This window comes from Apodemus sylvaticus, chromosome 7 (assembly GCF_947179515.1).
Source record: "Apodemus sylvaticus chromosome 7, mApoSyl1.1, whole genome shotgun sequence".
Lineage (NCBI taxonomy): Eukaryota > Metazoa > Chordata > Mammalia > Rodentia > Muridae > Apodemus > Apodemus sylvaticus.
Window position 1 is genome coordinate 61651270 of NC_067478.1, and position 18035 is coordinate 61669304.

The following is an 18035-nucleotide window of genomic DNA, read 5'->3' on the forward strand; positions in this document are numbered from 1 at the left end:
AGTATACTTCATTTCACTAGAGAACTTCTAAACCTGATAAACAACTTCAGCAAAGTGGCTGGATAGAAAACTAAAACTCAGTTCAGTAGCCTCCCTATACTCAAAGGATAAAGAGGCTGAGAAAGAAATTAGGGAAATGATACCCTTCACAATAGTCACAAATAATATAAAATAACCTTGGGGTGACTGTAACCAAGCAAGTGAAAGATCTGTATGACAAGAACTTCAAGTCTCTGAAGAAAGAAATTGAAGAAGATCTCAGACGATGGAAAGAACTCCCATGCTCATGGATTGGCAGGGTTAATATAGTAAAAATGGCCATCTTGCCTAAAGCAATCTGCAGATTCAGTGCCATCCCCATAAAAATTCCAACTCAATTTTTTTTAAAGATTTATTTACTATTATATGTAAGTACACTGTAGCTGTCTTCGGACACACCAGAAGAGGGCATCAGATTTCATTACGGGTGGTTGTGAGCCACCATATGGTTGCTGGGATTTGAACTCAGGACCTTTGGAAGAGCAGTCAGTGCTCTTAACCGCTGAGCCATCACTCCGGCCCCAACTCAATTCTTCAGAGAGTTAGAAAGAGCAATTTCCAAATTTATCTGGAATAACAGTAAACCCAGGATAGCGAAAACTATTCTCAACAATAAAAAGACTTCTGGAGGAATCACCATCTGTGACTTTAAGCTTATTACAGAGCAGTAGTGATAAAAACTGCATGATATTGGTACAGTGACAGGCAGGTAGATCAATGGAATAGAATTGAAGACCCAGAAATGAACCCTCATACCTATGGTCACTTGATCTTTCACAAAGGAGCTAAAACCATCTGATGGAAAAAAGCATTTTCAACAAATTGTGCTGGGTCAACTGACAGGCAACCTGTAGAAGGATGCAAATTGAACCATTCTTATCTCCTTATATAAAGTTCAAGTTCAAGTGGATCAAGGACCTCCACATAAAACCAGATATACTGAGTCTAATAGAAGAGAAAATGGAGAAGATCCTGGAGTACATGGGCACAGGGGAAATTCTCCTGAATAGAACATCAATAGCTTATGCTCTAAGATTAAGAATTGACAAGTGGGACCTCATAAAGTTGCAAAGTTTCTGTAAGGCAAAGGATACTGCCAATAAGACAAAACCAATAGATTGGGAAAAGATCTTTACCAATCCTACATCTGATAGAGGGCTAATATCCAATATATACAAAGAACTCCAGAAATTAGACTCCAGAGAATCAAATAACCCTATTAAAAATGGGGTACAGAGCTAAACAAAGAATTCTCAACTGAGGAATACCGGATGGCTGAGAAACACCTAAAGAAATGTTCAACATCCTTAATCATCAGGGAAATGCAAATCAAAACAACCCTGAGATTCCACCTCACACAGTCAGAATGGCCAAGATCAAAAACTCAGGAGACAGCAAATGCTGGAGAGGGTGTGGAGAAAGAAGGACACTCCTCCATTGCTGGTAGGATTGCAAGCTGGTAAAACCACTCTGGAAATCAGTTTGGAGGTTCCTCAAAAAATTGGACATAGCAACACCTGAGGACCCAGCTATACCACTCCTGGGCATATACCCACAAGATGCTCCAACATGTAATAAAGACACATGCTCCACTATGTTCATAGCAGCCTTATTTATAATAGCCAGAAGCTGGAAAGAATCCAGATGTCCCTCAACAGAGGAATGGATACAGAAAATGTGGTAGGTACATTTACACAGTGGAGTACTACTCAGCTATTAAAAACAATGACTTCATGAAATTCTTAGGCAAATGGATGAAACTAGAAAATATCATCCTAAGTGAGGTGACCCAATCACAAAAGAACACACATTGTATGCACTCACTGATAAGTGGATATTAGCCCAAAAGCTTGGAATACCCAAGATACAACTCACAAACTACATGAAGCTCAAAAAGAAGGAAGACCAAAGTGTGGATACTTTGATCCTTATTGGAAGGTGGATCAAAATACCCATGGCTCACAGCCAATCAATAGACTGAGCATAGGGTTCCCAATGGAGCAGCTAGAGAAAGGACCCAAGGAGCTGCAGAGGTTTGCAGCCCTGCAGGAGGAACAATAATAAATACCAACTAGTACCCCCCAGAACTCCCAGGGACTAAACCACCAACCAAAGAGTACACATGGAGGGACCCATGGCTCCAGCTCCATATGTAGCAGAAGATAGCCATTTCAGACATCAGTGAGAGGAGAGGCCATTGGTCCTGTGAAGGCTCAATTTCTGCCAGAATTTACATATGGAGAAATGTAAATAAAGCAAATATTTAATAATAAATAAATGTCCATTTTGTACATATGGGTAGCAAAAAAGAATTTTTTCCTTTTGACAAATATGACTTTAGATTCATTTCCAGTGAAGTATTGCCCCCTCCTCCATCTTGGTATGATGCTCTTTCCCAGCCATTGGAACACATAGCCAGCTTCATTTTAGAGAAAGTAGGTTTTGGTCATTGTGAGCTACAAGTATTCCTTCTTGGAGGACAATTTCATTACAAGAGATTTCTGTAATCCTTATGGAACCCATTGCTTAGCTTTCAGAATTCTGGGTGCCAGTCACAGCAGCACTCCCAGGAATACTTTGGAAGGCTTTCAAAAAAAAAAAAAAGTCTTGGACAAAGGAAGGAAGACATAGGCATCTTCTCCACTTGATTTCCAAAAGAGGTACCCCGTGCTGTGCTGTTGTGTTTTCTCAACTCACTGTGTGGTGGGTGGGGCTTATGTCTAGGACATTCTGGAGTACAAGAAGAAACAAAGGCCTCAGAAAATCCGAATGTTGGATGGCTCTGTGAAGACAGTAATGGTGGATGACTCCAAGACAGTGGGGGAGCTCCTGGTCACAATCTGCAGCAGGATAGGTAAGCAGCTCCTCCTGTTCCCTTGACCACACCCACCCTGCAGTATTAACACTTGAGTTCTGCCCACACCCAAGAGTTGTCTGATCTCTCTCTCCATTTGCCAGATGGCGTGTAACACTTCTCACAGAGCCTCACTGAGCTGTGGTTGAGAGCTTTTGTTTCCCTTTGCAGTTTCTCAATGGAAATGATTTTTAATCATTCCAACCTTCTCTACTGATGACCACTTGCTCTTAAATTGTCATGGAAACAGCCAGTGTGACTATCACAGATTTGTTTCATGTTGCTTCTTGTCATTTTCTCCTGAAACTGCCTCTTACCATAGGGTGCCCTTTAACTGCTGCATGCAAGGAGCCTTACCTGTCCTAACATTCCCATCATGGAAGGGCCTAGTTCATCTGTATGCTTCTTGATTGACAGAGTCATGGCTTGGTTCTCAAAAATTAGTGGAATCTAAGCATTGTGCTATACACCTTTAATCCCTGCAAGCAGGAGGCTGGGGACAGACAGGTCTCTGTGATTCCAGGGCCACCATGGTCTGCATCATGAGTACCAGTGCAGACATGACTACAATGCGAGACTATGTCTCCAAATAAAAATAACTACATAAATAAATAAAACTTAATGGCGTCTTTGAGATGTGGCTCAGTGGGAGATGGCTTTTCCTTCATGTTTTGGGTTTGATCTCAGAGAATGAGACAGAGAGAGAGGCAGAGACAGAGAGAAAAATAGAGGAGAGAGGGTGTATATAAATGCGTTTTAGAGAAAAATTGTACTTACTTAATGTCTTGAATCTCCCTTCTCAGCCTGAAGAGCTTGTGTTTGTGCAGGGGCTGTGAGGTGTGTGACCTTCCTGGTCCCCAAGTGGGGAAGAGCCCCTCCTATGCTGCACCAGCATGGACCCTTTGCAGTGCCCCTGGCCCTAAGTAGAAGTTGATAGTGACTTAGTCATGTGTAAATATAACCTATTTCTGTTACTAGGAATAACGAATTATGAAGAATACTCTTTAATCCAAGAAACCATTGAAGAAAAAAAAGAAGAAGGGACAGGCACACTGAAAAAAGACAGGACGTTGTTGCGAGATGAGAGGAAGATGGAGAAGCTGAAGGCCAAACTGCACACGGACGATGACTGTGAGTGTCTGCGGGGAGGCTGGCGGCCCAGCCCCACCAGGTGTGCCCAGGTACTCCTCCTCCTAAGGAGGAGTCTGGATCCCTGCCACCATCCACAGGACTGAAAACTGCTTTTTGCTTTGTTTTTGTTTTTGTTTTTTTAATTTGCAAATGTTCTGATTTGTCTCACTAAAAGACAATACTTGTAAACAGCTTTTAAAGTGACTATAATGATGTTTGATATCTAAAAAAAAATCCATTCATATCAAATACATAAATTGTGTTCACAATTTCCTACTATCTTATAAAGATATAATTATTGATTGGGATCTAAATGCATCTGGATAGCATATACACTTAACTAAGGAAGCTCCTTCTCCATCTTTTTTTTCCCTTGGAATTCTTGTGTGCATGAGTGTGTGTGTGTGTGTGTGTGTGTGTGTGCGTGCCTGCCTGCCTGCCTGTGTGTTTGTGTTTGTGTGATACAACTTTTCTTATGTTGTAACTATCTATCTGTAATTATATATCTTTTATGTCTCTCTGAATTTCTTAGATCTGGAGGCTTGCTTAGGGTGGGTGTGTGTTAATAAACAGTCCTTCAGCAGGGAACTTCCATCAAGAGGTTGTTTCTGGCTATCTTAGGGGGAGATATTTGTAGTCTTTCATACCAACTCCCTAGATCCATTATTTCTTTAGAGAGTAAAATCATGAGATTGGTCTGTCACAGGAAAGTCACTTCCACAGCCACATGAAAAATGTGTACAAAAGTAACAGATAACATCAGACATCCCCAAAGCTCTGCGGTGTGGTCCTTGCTGCCCACTGTCCATTGGGAGGGGCTTAGTTCATCACCTGGCCTCCTTCCCTTCCAGCCCCCCTCCCTGTTCCTCCTGCAGCTCTGGGTGACATCATCACTTTCATAATGTTTATTGATCTTTGGAGGGCCTGCCATTTCCTCTGAGTCCTCCTCTGCTCTCTTCTCTTTCTACCTCATTAAATTTCCAGTTACAGACTTCTTTCCAGAAGCCTTTAGTAGACAGATCTCAAGGATTTATTAATGTGTGCACAGTACCCTCCTGGTGACTATGGGAGAGGAGGCCTGTCAGACAGGTTACTTATGTCAGAATTGCTTAGCATTTGGTGAGATTGGTCATAAATACTTAACATAGTAAGTGAGGGGTGTGTGTGTGTGTGTGTGTGTGTGTGAGAGAGAGAGAGAGAGAGAGAGAGAGAGAGAGAGAGAGAGAGAGAGACTCAGTGAGGTGTGGAGGGCACAGAGGGCTTCAGGGAGTGAGCAGTGGAATGGCTGATGTATGTCTATGCACCACAATGCAAGCACAGGATTCTTAGGATGATGTCAGAGTCAAGCTGGCCTATGGGGACAGATACCATCTCTAGCCTTTAGTTTTGATTCTCTGTACCACCACCTCATAACTTAAATTTTCTCCCTATTTCCTATCTGAGAGCAGAGAAACTTACTATGCCTAGTGTCTCTAAACCGTTTCACTAGATAAGACTGAAATAAGTACTTGATCCCAAAGAAAACTCTTAAAGTGTTGGATATTTGTCTTGTTGCTGTGACTAGACAAGATCTTTAAGTGCAGGTGAGTTGGTTCAGTGGATAAAGGCACTTGCCAACAAGCCCAATGATCTGAGTTCAATTCCTGGGACCCATATGGTACAAAGAGACAACCCATTCCCATGTGTCCTCTGACCTCTACCTACATATACTACACAACTTAGCCACACCTCTCTGCAACATACATACATAAAATGAATGAATGAATGAATAATACATAAATAAGTAAATAAATGTAACTAACACAAAGAAAAGCAAGCAAAGAAGCTATTCAGGGAAGGGATTGTTCTTTCAAGGGACATGTTCCATCCCGGCAGGGGAAGCACGAAGGGAGCAAGAGGAGGCTGGATGCTCATGCTGCATCCCCAGTATCATCAGGAGGTTGGACCAGGCTGTAGAATCCATTTCCTCCTGGGAGACTCCACCTGCCAAAGCTTCCACAGCCTTCTCCCAAACCACAGCCAACTGAGCACCCAGAGTTCAGACTCTTTCAAGCCAGAAGCTTGATTTCTTAGTACAGAACTGTTGTTTCCTAAGTCCCTCACCTTCCTTTCTCTATATTACCAATACATTGTAGCTTGTGAAATGAAGATCAGTTAAATGAATACAACTGTCTCCCGAGTCATTGAGAGCCATGCATGAAGAACAAAAGTCTATAGAACTCACATTGTGGCCCACTGGTTAGTGCAGTGGTGATGGGGTGCCTAGGAGAGGTAGGGCACCAGAGATGTCTTGAGGACTTCATGCTGTTGGGGAGTTTTGCTCTGCTTGTTGCCTTCACATCCCTCTTAATCTAAGAATTATATGGAAATTCTAAGGGGGCTTCTAGCCCCTCACTGCGCAGCATCACTGGCACTCAACAATAATAATGCTTGATCTTTCTCAAGCATTGCTGCTGGATCAGATCAACGATTCACCACCATCCTTAGAAAGAATTTTGAGATGTACATTGTTAGTGAAGTTAGGTTAAGATGGTTTTGCTAGTGACTCTGATGTGGTCAGTCTTAGGGGCCAAGGCACACTTAAGCTAGGGATTTTTTTTAAAGTCTGGAAACAAGAACAATGGCATGCAGACCAGTACTAGCTCAAGAGCGTCTTTTGACCAAGATGGCTGCTCAAGGCGATAATCGACTTCTTATACCCAGTTTTGCTTTCAACTGATGAGTAGATATGCATTCTGAGGATTGAAAATAGAAATGACTGTTTTTTAATATAAAATTTGTGCTTCTTTTAAGATTTTTCTAAGATTACTTTTTAAGATAAATAATAAAACAATCGATTCTTTCATTGTAGCCACAAATTACAGCCTGCCACTAAGAGAAACTGACTGAGCAAATCACCTCGCTTGCTCACACTTTGTTAACCAATAACAGGTTGCTTAGTTACGAATGCATGTGGATTCTTGGGCATAATTTGTCTTCTTCACCTCTGATATGTAAAATGTTTTTCATGTACAAGTATTAGGGAGCATACTGGTTTTTTCACAATCATTCACTAAAGGAAAAATAGAATGTAGTCATATTGTAACTTATATACTTCTTGGAAGGTTTTGCTGGGATATATAAGTTGAAGGAGAAAAAATAAAGTTGTTGGAGTCAGCTCATTGGAGTTTGTTCCATCTACCAAATGTACATCTACAAATGTGTGTGTGTGTGTGTATGTATGTATGTATTTGTGTGAAGTTGTTGGAGCTTGTCTTGGTTCATCCATTCAGTGTGTGTGTGTGTGTGTGTGTGTGTGTGTGTGTGTGTGTGTGTGATTTTCTTCCCCTTCTTTCCTTTTTTCCAGTTGCCGACTGGCATCGGCACGGGCCCCCTCCACCTACTAGTGATATCAGCCCCCAGTTTCCAACTCTGTGCCCCACTTCAATTTACCCTGGATGTCAAGACTGGTCTTTGACACCAAGGCTGAGAAGAGGGTAATGATGGCTACTAGGCCCCAACTCAAGAAGCTCCAGAGAGGACCAGTGAGGTCCTCCTCTGGATAACCAAGTTTTACCCAGTACTAATTCCTACTAAGGACTGAAAAAGAACACCTCTGGACTCTAGATCCTTTCTATTGTGTAGGATTTGAGAATGGTGGGGGTCAGTCATCTCACAGAGCTTGAAGAGCATAGTTCTACTATAGGAAGTGATTGTAAGCAACCATCAGCATTTAACAAACTCTGAACATCAGACTGTGGCAATGAGTAGCAAACAATGTCCTTTCATCTGTTTGCTGTTACAGTAAATTGGCTAGATCACAGCCGGACGTTCAGAGAGCAAGGCGTGGATGAAAATGAGACATTGCTGCTTCGACGGAAGTTCTTTTACTCTGATCAGAATGTGGACTCCAGAGACCCAGTGCAGTTGAACTTGCTCTATGTCCAGGTATGGTATTTACTGATCAGACAACACATGGATGTGGTGGTTAGTGCTAATTGTCATTCTGATGGATTGGGGAAAGGAATCTCAATAAGATGTTATCTAGCTTAACTTGGCCTATGGGTATGCCTTGATTATGTTGAGGTAGAAAGACCCACCAACTGTGGGTGACATTATTCCCTAGGCAGCAGATTCTTGATTGGATAAGAGAGGAGAAAGCAGGCTCCAAGGTAGCATACACCTCTGCTCTTGACTGTAGATATAAAGTGATAAGTTGCTTCAAGTGACTGTCATTTCACTTTCCCACCAGTGGTGGACTGGAACCCAAGTCTATGAGCCAAGTTAACTCTTACTTTGTTTAGTCGCCTTTGTCAGAGTTATTTTATTACAGCAGCAGAAAAGACAGTATTATGTAACCTTCAGAAGACTTCTGCCTGGCCTTGTGGTGAGTAGGTGTCCATTTCTGGTTCCCACACAACAGAAGGGATCTAGAGTCCAGAGGTGCTGTTCTTCAGTCTCAGGTGGGAATTAGCACTGGGTATAATCTTCTGGGCCTTACTGGTCCTCTCTGAGGCATCATGGGTTGGGATCCAGTGGCCATCACTGTCTTGGGAGTCAGTTATGTTCATTTAACCAACCATCATTTCACAAGTTGACATCTTAAAATACAAAGGATTATCAGCCAGAAAATCAGTACTTCTCATTAGCTCCAAGCTGTCCTTTCAGTCACCACTTAAATGCCTTTGCTTTTAACTAATTGTTTATGCTAGAAAATCCCTTAATAGCTGAGTTGTGATCTCCCAGCATATGGTGTCGACTTTGCATTTGGTTGCCTGAGGGCTTCTTTTGACTGGAGGAAAACGTCACCCCTGTTTCTTTAGAATTTCTTCCCACCTCAAATTCCTTCTGTCCTTGCTTTTACCTACTTGTCTACTCCTAGAGATAACACAGGGTCTATAAGCTGTAGCTCTGCCTTCCACCTGTAGTGAAAGTAAGAAATTCATTTATGTGGACATTTTATATTGGCAAGTTCCCTTACCTGTTGCATACTTGTTTTCTGTGTCTATTCTTGAATTTAACTGGCAGAATGGGTAGTTGCAACACACAGTGAGCCCACTGAAGTTCTGAAATATTTACTATTTGCTGACTACTACGGAAAAAGGATAATTGTGAATGAGGCTGGAAGGCAGAAAGGAAGGCAGCTAGCAGGGCAATTAGAGGAGACTTACACATTTAGCATCCAGAGTGACGGCAGAGCGTGCACATCTCAGTGTTCTGGGTTATGTAGCTAGAGCAAAGGAAGACAGAAGCCCAAGTGATAAACGCCACCAACTTCATGATTCAGGAGAGCCGGGAGCAGTACATTCAATATAGTAAGTGCCCATTGTAAAATCCTTCATTGCTGGCCCCTCCCTACGTGGCTCCAGGCAGCACTCCTGTCTGAGTGAGGGAATACATCTGTCTCTCCCCTTGTAGATCACTGGTCCTTAGAAGATTGTGATGGTTTTGCCTCTTCATGGATATTTTTCTTGCTTGCCTTATGACTTAGGCTCAGGAGCAAATCATGTTTCTAAGTTAACCCATATGAATCCAAGCGTTTCAAAAGATTGCCATTGCCTCTTCCTTTCTTCATTTTTCTTAGTCTCGGCTACCTGCCAGCATTATCAGTAGAGTTTATTTTTTTGTGTTGCTTGGTAATTGGTGACTGTAGTGCTAATGTCCTACAGCTATTGCCCACTTTGGGAGGAGAATCCAAAAGGTTGTTTTCTTTTAGCCTTGATTCTACCTTACCCCAACATTCACCATGTCCTAATCATCTACAGTATCCTCTGAGTCGGGAATATGTAACTCCGGAGAAGTGTGATGCTTTCTGGGCCCCTGAACTTCCTTCTTGTGTTTCAGGCTCGGGATGACATCCTGAACGGCTCTCACCCCGTCTCTTTCGAAAAAGCGTGCGAGTTTGGTGGGTTCCAAGCCCAGATACAGTTTGGACCACACGTGGAACATAAACACAAGCCTGGATTCTTAGAGTAAGTGCCCCACCCCGTTCTTCTCCTCCCCTCTCTTTTCTCCTCTTTATTTTTGAGGAGGAGCCTGAGAGGCACCTCCTTGTTCCAATTACTTGTGAGAATTGTTGACATTCGCTCAGCTGAGTTTAAAATCCAAAATGCAGACTGTGGTTGGTAAAATAAGACATATAAAAATCCAGAATGATGGCTGTCAGCATTATTCATTCTTCATTCCCATGGTAGATGAGTCTTTGATGGAGTCTACCACGCTTGGCCAGTTGGTTCCCACATCTGGCTAAGCTATATCACCAGCCAAGTTTTGAATTCTTTATTAGAATTTCAATCGTTCCTAGTCGCTTTGAGAGCCACAGTGTGCACACGCAGCACTGGCTGTAGCCTTGCCTCCTGATTGGTCCTTGGTTCTCTTTTCTAGAATGATGAGGTGGTTTCTTTTCCCTAGCTCTATACTCTCATGTTTCCCTGCAGATGCACCATGACTATGTGGAACATGGGTCTATGGCTTCACTTTCTTGGGAATACCCTGTAGGACAGGCTGCTGCTTCCCTGGGGGTGTCTTTCCCTTGCCCTGGATCTAGACTTCCCTAAGGGCTTTAGGTTTTGCTTTCTTTGATGATGTTTTATATCTGTTGTCTTCTCTCCCCTTCTCCCTCTGTTTCCATTTATATGAAGCATTTGGAAGAGAGTAAAACTCTTTGAGTCTCATTAGTGTCCCTTTGTCACTTAGAGTGTGACTTGAGGAAGGTGGGAAGTGGGAACAGTATGTGAATGCTGCCAGAGGAGGATTCGCCCATGTCAAGATGTCCTCAGTGCATCATATGTAGTGCTGAGGGTTGCTTGAGGCAAAGAGTAGGGCAAGGCCTTATCTGGCCCTTGACACTCGGTTTGGTTGAAACAGCCCTTGAGAAAGAAAACCCAGCTTGAGCTCAGGCAATGTCAGACAGTGCAACTTGCTGTGTGGTCCAAACTGAGCTGTTAAAGGCAAGACACTGCAATACTAGGTTGAGTTAATGAACCCCGGGAGGTTTTGCCATATGACGCTTTATGCTATAATATGCATTCATCGACCTTGAGTCTGAGGTGGCCTTGAGCAGTTTCCATTACTATATTCAGTGTTTCCCAGATGAGTTCTCTGGCCAAGTGGTCCTCTGGGCCCATTTCTACAAGCTGGACTGGCTTCCTTCCGGAAAGAAACCTTTCTGTTCTGTGATACTCCATGCCTTGCTGAAGATGCCATGCTTGGGTTTTCATGGATTTCACGTTCACACATTCAGACTTCACACTCCTCGCATCTCTCAGCTTGCTTTTGCTCTACAGTGACTGCCAATGAATAAGAGAAAGAAATAGTGAGACCAAGATACTATAAGTAAAATACTTGGTTTTAGGTTTTCCTACCTGCAGCCATGCATGAGCCTGGTGGGAAAGAGATCTTAACCAGAAGCCTAGGAGTCCCAGTGTCATCCAGGTCATCTCACACGGGCCCTTTGTCAGTGTTGAGCAACTGATTCTCAGGGTTCCATTATGAATGGGAAAGGTCAGCTGTATGTGAAAAGAAGTTAGCAGAGGAGAAATGCATTCATTTCAAGAATCTTCTTCAACCAGGGCTCGGGAGATGGGTAAGAGGTTAAGGTGCTTGCTACAGACACATGAGGACCTGAGTTTGATATTCCACACCTATGTTAAAAAACAAAAATAAAAACCTGTGCTTGCTGGTGTGCCCCTGTGAGCTGGTGTGGAAAGGTGGAGACAGCAGGATCCTTGGAACTTACTGACCAGCCTGTCCATGCGAATCAGTAAGTGAATATGTGGGGCACTTTGTCTCAGACACTCAGGTGGAAAGAGATAGAGGCAGACATGAGCCTCTGGCTCACACAGGCATATACAAACAAGACCATAAATATACATGTAGGCACGCACACACTCCTTTGGTCTTTGTGATATTGTGTGTTACGTCACCGGGATTGTGAGGGGTTTTCCTTTCCTTTGCTTCTGTTCATATGAATGGTAATTAGTCTGGCTTTGGTCTGACGACTGTCACTGCAGTCTGGTCTTGTGAGGCCCATACTCACACCAACCAAATAGTCTTTCCTTGGCCATCTGACCATCTGACAGCTGATGAAAGGTGGTTGTATTGCTTCAGACTTTCCTTTCCCAAGATGAATCTGGTGCCTCTCAGTGGTTCGTGTTCCCTTGCTCTGATTCTAAATTAAAATAAGCCCATTATGCCTAGTAGCAATTATCTCTTCTCTTGCATTTGATTTAGTTTTTAATTAGACTAGATCTAGTCTAGGTAATGAAGCTTTCTCATTTACTGTAGATACTTAATTGTACATGTTCCTGTTCCTACTGTATTGGTGAAAATCCTTAGGAGGTTAGACCCTTCTTAATTAAAACAAACCTGCAGGGCCACACTGCTGATTTATACAATGTTGGATATTGTTTTTACCTAGGCTATCCCTGGCTAGGCCTGGGATAAAGTGTGTGTGTGTGTGTGTGTGTGTGTGTGTGTGTGTGTGTGTGTGTGTGTGTTTGCATATAGCTGTGATCTCTACTATTCACCCAAACAATTAAGAATTTACAAATTTAACAATAGGAAAGTTATACTTTTAAGAGAACCAGGCTGAAGAGAGCCCCTGGGAATATCAGCCGTGTAATTGGGTGAACACAGTGTGAAGGAGTATGTATAATGAGTATATTTACTATAATTTAAAAAAATTGGCATTTGTGTATCATATCACACAGTTGGCATTTTTATAAAAAATGTCTTCTAACTTTCTTCAAGCTTTTCAGGTGATTTCTAGATTCAGTACCACTTTAATGAGGATGCTCATTTTGAAAAACAGAAACCAGTGCCCAGGCATGGTGGTACATGCCTGGAATCCTAGCACTCAGGAGGATCCCTGCAAGCTGGAGGCCAGCCTGGACTACCTAGCAAGTGTTAGGCAAGCCTATATTACACAGCAAGATCCTGCCTCAAGAGGGTGCGAGGGGGAAGGAAAGGAGAGAAGAAAGAAGACAGGCTGGCGAGATATATTTGTTTTTATTTTATGTGTGTGGATGTTTTGCATGTTTGTATATATGTATCCCCCATATATGCATGGTAACCTAGGAAGGCTAGAAGAGGAACTGGAGTTACAGATGGTTGAGAGCTGTCATTTAGATGCTAGGAATTGAACCCCAGTCCTCTACAAGAGCAGAAAGTGCCTTGACTACTCAGCCATTCTCTCCAGCCCCAAACAACCCTGAAAGTTGAAAAGGCACAGGGTATCACATTTCAGAATTGTGAAAACAGAGGTAACTTCTCAGAGAAAACAAGATATCCCAGAATATGCTTCTTTATGTTTAAAACTACATCCACAAAGAGAGACAGGGTGAATTTTTGTTCATAGATACATGGAGGCATAAGACTATGATAAAATATTGGTGAGAACAAACTCCAAATATCAGAGATTCCCAGAAGGAACCAAGTTTAGTGGCACATGCCTGAAAACCCAGTACTCGGAAGGTTGAGGCAGGAAGAGGTCATCTTTGGCTACCTAGTGAGCTTTGTGATGGCTCAGTGGGTAAGGGGGCTTGCTGTACACTGAGTTCAAATCTCCAGCAACCGTGTGGCCACCCGAGCCAGTAACCGAGAGCAGTGTTGGGGGTAGAGTACAGAGGCAGGAGGATACCCGGGAACTGCTGGCTGCCAGTCTAGCTCCAGGCTTGTTATCAGCGGAATAAAGCAGAGAATGATAGCATAGGACCTCCGTGTGCATGTGCTACACAGTCACATACACAGACACGCACAACAAAGCAAGTGTGGTACCATTACCATGGACCACTTCATGGCAAGGATATAAATTTCACAATTCACATCACTTTTCAAAAGGTAGTTGCAGTAGACCCACTTTGAGACGTGAGCCTGGCCTACTCACAGAGCTGGGATAGAGCTCTTGGCCAAGGTGAAATGAGGTGTTCGTGCCAGGAAAAAAGGGTCTCTGCATCTGTGTGAAGAGGTGTTCATTGGTGAGGGGAGGCTGGGCAGGTAGGTAACAGGCAAAAGAAGCCTCAGATTCATGCTTACTGGAGGAATCTCAGTTCCCTGTGTGGCTGTTCCAAGCAAGTATTTACTGAGAAAACAAAGCAACCCAAGACATGAATCTGTGCTCTGAAAGAATTCAGAGTGTACTTGGAAATTTTCCCCCACAAACTCTAGATAATTCTACTGTCAACAAGCAAAGCTCTCGGCACAGTAGGAGGCCTCGATCTGTTTCTAAGCTGGCACCAGTTCAAACAATCCTTCCCCCTTCAGAGCTGGTGTGCTTTTGTGGAATCTTTGGCTAGAGTCTGTGTTTCCAAACTAACCAGGAAGAAGGCCTTTTAACCCAGGCTCTTCTTCAGCTGTGCCTTGCCCCCTGTACCTCACCCTCTCTGCCCCACTGCATTGAAAGTAAAATGCAGGAAGAGACGCCTGTCTGATCCAGTGTTTCCTTGGCTTTCGTTTGTTTGTTGGGTTGGTGTTTTGTTTTGTTTTGTTTTGTAATACCTATTCTGTAAATCTCATAGCCCAGGGCTCTCCTGCCTCGGTGGTTAAATGATGGCCTTCAGTTTCTGTTCCTGGCCCATCCTTCTAAGGACCCTGCTTACCTGCCTGATGACTTCCAAACTCAGGATCGCAAACCGGCATGATCTCTATTGCCACCAGGCTGCCTCTGAGTGCCAGGGTAGTGGCCTGGGCTGCCTTTAAGGGATGTTTGGACTAGTTTGGGATAACAGAACCATACTGATGTGGCATAGATCTTCAGGCCTGTTGCCTGACTGTTATGATTAACAGATCCCTTCCACACCTCAGGGATTGCCCATGTCCTGGACTTAGCTAGAGTGGCCTTTAGGATGCCAGGAGGCCTTTAGGATGCCAGGAGGCCTTTAGGATGCCAGGAGGCCTTTAGGATGCCAGGAGGCCTTTAGGGCCATGCATATGGGACCTTGGGATACAGTCAGGGCCCTTATAAAGATGAAGTATTCGCAAGTGCACTCACCCCATGAGTCCTCACTCAGTGTCCCTTCACTCTGAAGGGGGCAGCCCTCCCCAGATGACTGTTCATAGAATCACGTTGATGTCACACACCCTGGGCTGCAGAACTATGAGACACAACTCTATGCTCTTTGTAACTGAGCCAGGCTGTAATGTTGTGGATGGGCTGTGTGTCTTCCTCATCCTCGTCTTAGGACAGTGACTTTTTGTGACCACTCCAGGCATCTCAGCCATCCAAGACTTCCTTCAAGTCATGTCTATTCCGCAAACCACCAGAGCTTAAACCAGGACTCTTAGTCACACAGACATTGTGATCTTGGAACCTAGAGTCAAGTCCGAGTGTTTCTGGTTTATAATTTGAGCTACTTGGCCACTGCTCGTGGGTCCTCTATCTCTCAGCACCAGGACTTGCTGGCATCTGCCACTGAACTCTCCACTGAGCCTCTTAGGCAGGTGTGGGTGAGGCTGAATGATGATATTTCTGGCAGGTTCTTGGGTGGTACGGAGGCCACTGGTCCAGAGACCACAGTCAGAGAAGCTTCTAGAATACCAACTAGAGATGTGGTTGTGACTACTTTATGACTCAGCATTAAGAAGTGAAAGCAAAACTGACTCCCAGTATCCTTTAGTGGCACTGTCACTACTGCATCCCTGCCACTCCCCCACCCCCAACCTCTGCCTGACCAATACTTCTGCTGGGCACAATCCTCCTTGGTCTTCAGGTGAAGAGTCCAGTCAGAAGGTGGGGATTGCCTCTTTGGTGGAAATTTTAGGACATATGAAGACAATTAACATTTTCACCAGCAATAACAGCTTCCCTTGTTTAGCCACACTAGGAGATTGTTGGAATTACTACTTCAGGCAGCTTCTATTTTACTTAGGAAAATGGGGTTTTATTATATGTACAACAAAATGGTAATCCACCTTTAAGGTGACCCTGCCCATTTGATAACACAGATGAACCTAAAGTGATGTAAATGAAACAAGCAAGACAGAATACAGCTTCTGGAGGAAGGAAATGTAACTCATCTACAACACCTGCCTACCATGTGCAAAGCCTGGGTTTGAACCTTAGTTTGAAGGGAGAGAAGGAGGAAGAGAGGGGAAAGAGACAGAGACAGAGAATGAATGAATATCAAGAAAGCAGATAGAGATGGTAGGAAGTTGGTTTCCAGGGTGGATGTGAAGAAGCTGGAGGTAGGATGGCAATCAGAGGACAGAGGTTTAATTCTTTGCAGAAATGACTAAGGAGCAAATGTCCTTCACAGGGACCTTAGTCAGTATTGTCTACTGGCAATTTGTACACACTACCATTGTGAGATGAAAGAGATGCTAGTTTGCTTGATTACAGTAATCCTTCCAATATGTCTGTCTATCAAAAAATATTATATATCTTCAAATATAAGCAATAAAAGTAAAATTGCAACTTACCCTTCAAAAGGAAGGAAAATGGCATTTCAGTGAACATGTTTGAGTCTAGATCTGATTTTCTTCCAGATCTGTCTTCTGAGTCCTGCAGCTTCTGAGCATTTAAAAAAATAAAGCATCTGGTGTCGAGGTTGCCCGTACTGTGTGACCGGGTGGTCTCATTCATTCTCCTTCTCTCTGCAGGCTCTGAAATTCTGATCTCACAGGGCCCCTGGAGGCTAAAGGGTGACTTGAAGATGTCAGGTGTATAGTAGTTAAGTCAGTGTCCCTGGAACCCATGAGTGGGCGAGCTGGAGCTGGCCCTGTGACCTTGGGTGGCATTCCAAGTGGGATACTTTCCTCTTGGGGTCCTAGTCAGAAATTCCCTAGCCCATGCAGAAGTAGAAGGAGAAAAAAATGCCTCCACACACGCATTGTTACATGTGTGCCTGTACACATATCACAGACATGCACATGCAATTATAGCAGTATATGAAATGATAATAGATAAAAATGAATTTTAATATTGCAGTCAATATTTTGATTCGCGTGTCTTTTGTTCATTTTATCATAAGGTTTATCTCACTAGGATGTACCGCCAAAGGACTGATTTCCAAGATTATTTGGAAACATTATTTTTCTTGTAGCAATAGTGTCAACATGATACTTTGTTACGTTTACAATAGGTTGCTTTAGATTTTTAGCTATTTCTTTGTGAGTTCCACAGTGAAAAGCCCTAGTGTAAGGTATGTTGAACAATGTGCTTTTGTCAGATCCATTCTTGGTTTTCCTCCTCTTCCCAGAGAAAATTCTAATTTTTAGAATTAGCCTCCCTTGGTTTCTTAAAAATATTAAGCTGTTTACATTTTTTTTGAAATGTAAGAAAATATTTTTACAGTAAAAATACTCTTTCTCCTGTCTTGCAAAAAGGACACACGCCGTATATGTTGGTCTCACTTGTCTTTCACGTGACAGTGTCTGCCGGACCTTCCTCCTTCAAACACATCAATTGAAGCTTTTTTGTTCACCCTCTTTTTGGTCACATCCATCTTTTACTTTAAGTGCATCCTAGGTGCAGTTAGATTAATTGTGCCATAAAATAATAGTGTGAGTGACTTAACTCTGAGAGTTTTACTAAGTCTCCACTTCCCACCACAGAGTGTGATAAATGCTGCCTCCCCTCCCCCTCTCTTTCTCAGTCTAAAGGAATTCCTGCCAAAAGAATACATCAAGCAGAGAGGAGCCGAGAAGCGAATATTTCAGGTACTGGAAATGTACAGAAACATTATTATATGTTACTATTATTATATGTTATTCCCCTCCCCTCTGTCCTCATCTGTTCTGACGAGGCGCATCCCATATTGAAGTGTTGTCCCCCGTGCACGTCTCCTTCTATAATGACTGATCTCCGACTCGAAGATGGGAGCGGACAGCTCTGCTCTGGGCAGATTTATTATCTTAATTCGTACTTTCTTGCTAAAGGTTACTTAGTTCTTCTGAGAATAAATGTGCATACATTTATTTTCAAAGGTATTATTCCAGTATCGTTGAAGCAAGGCGGTTGGCCTCCAGGCTGCACCAGGGAAGACTCTTACAAAGCCCCTTTGTCCTGAGATTTGGTTTTTGAAGCTAGAATTGG

General features: G+C 43.1%; 1 protein-coding gene across 1 annotated transcript in view; it reads left to right on the plus strand.

Moving 5' to 3' along the window:
* The window catches only part of Tln2 (talin 2), a 414048-nt gene that overhangs the window by 249221 nt on the left and 146792 nt on the right, over window positions 1-18035 (plus strand). Inside the window, exons 6-10 of the mRNA XM_052187919.1 lie at window positions 2764-2893; window positions 3872-4024; window positions 7809-7951; window positions 9848-9975; window positions 17596-17659. Coding sequence (XP_052043879.1) covers window positions 2764-2893; window positions 3872-4024; window positions 7809-7951; window positions 9848-9975; window positions 17596-17659 — 618 coding nt within the window. The remainder of the gene's footprint in view (window positions 1-2763; window positions 2894-3871; window positions 4025-7808; window positions 7952-9847; window positions 9976-17595; window positions 17660-18035) is intronic.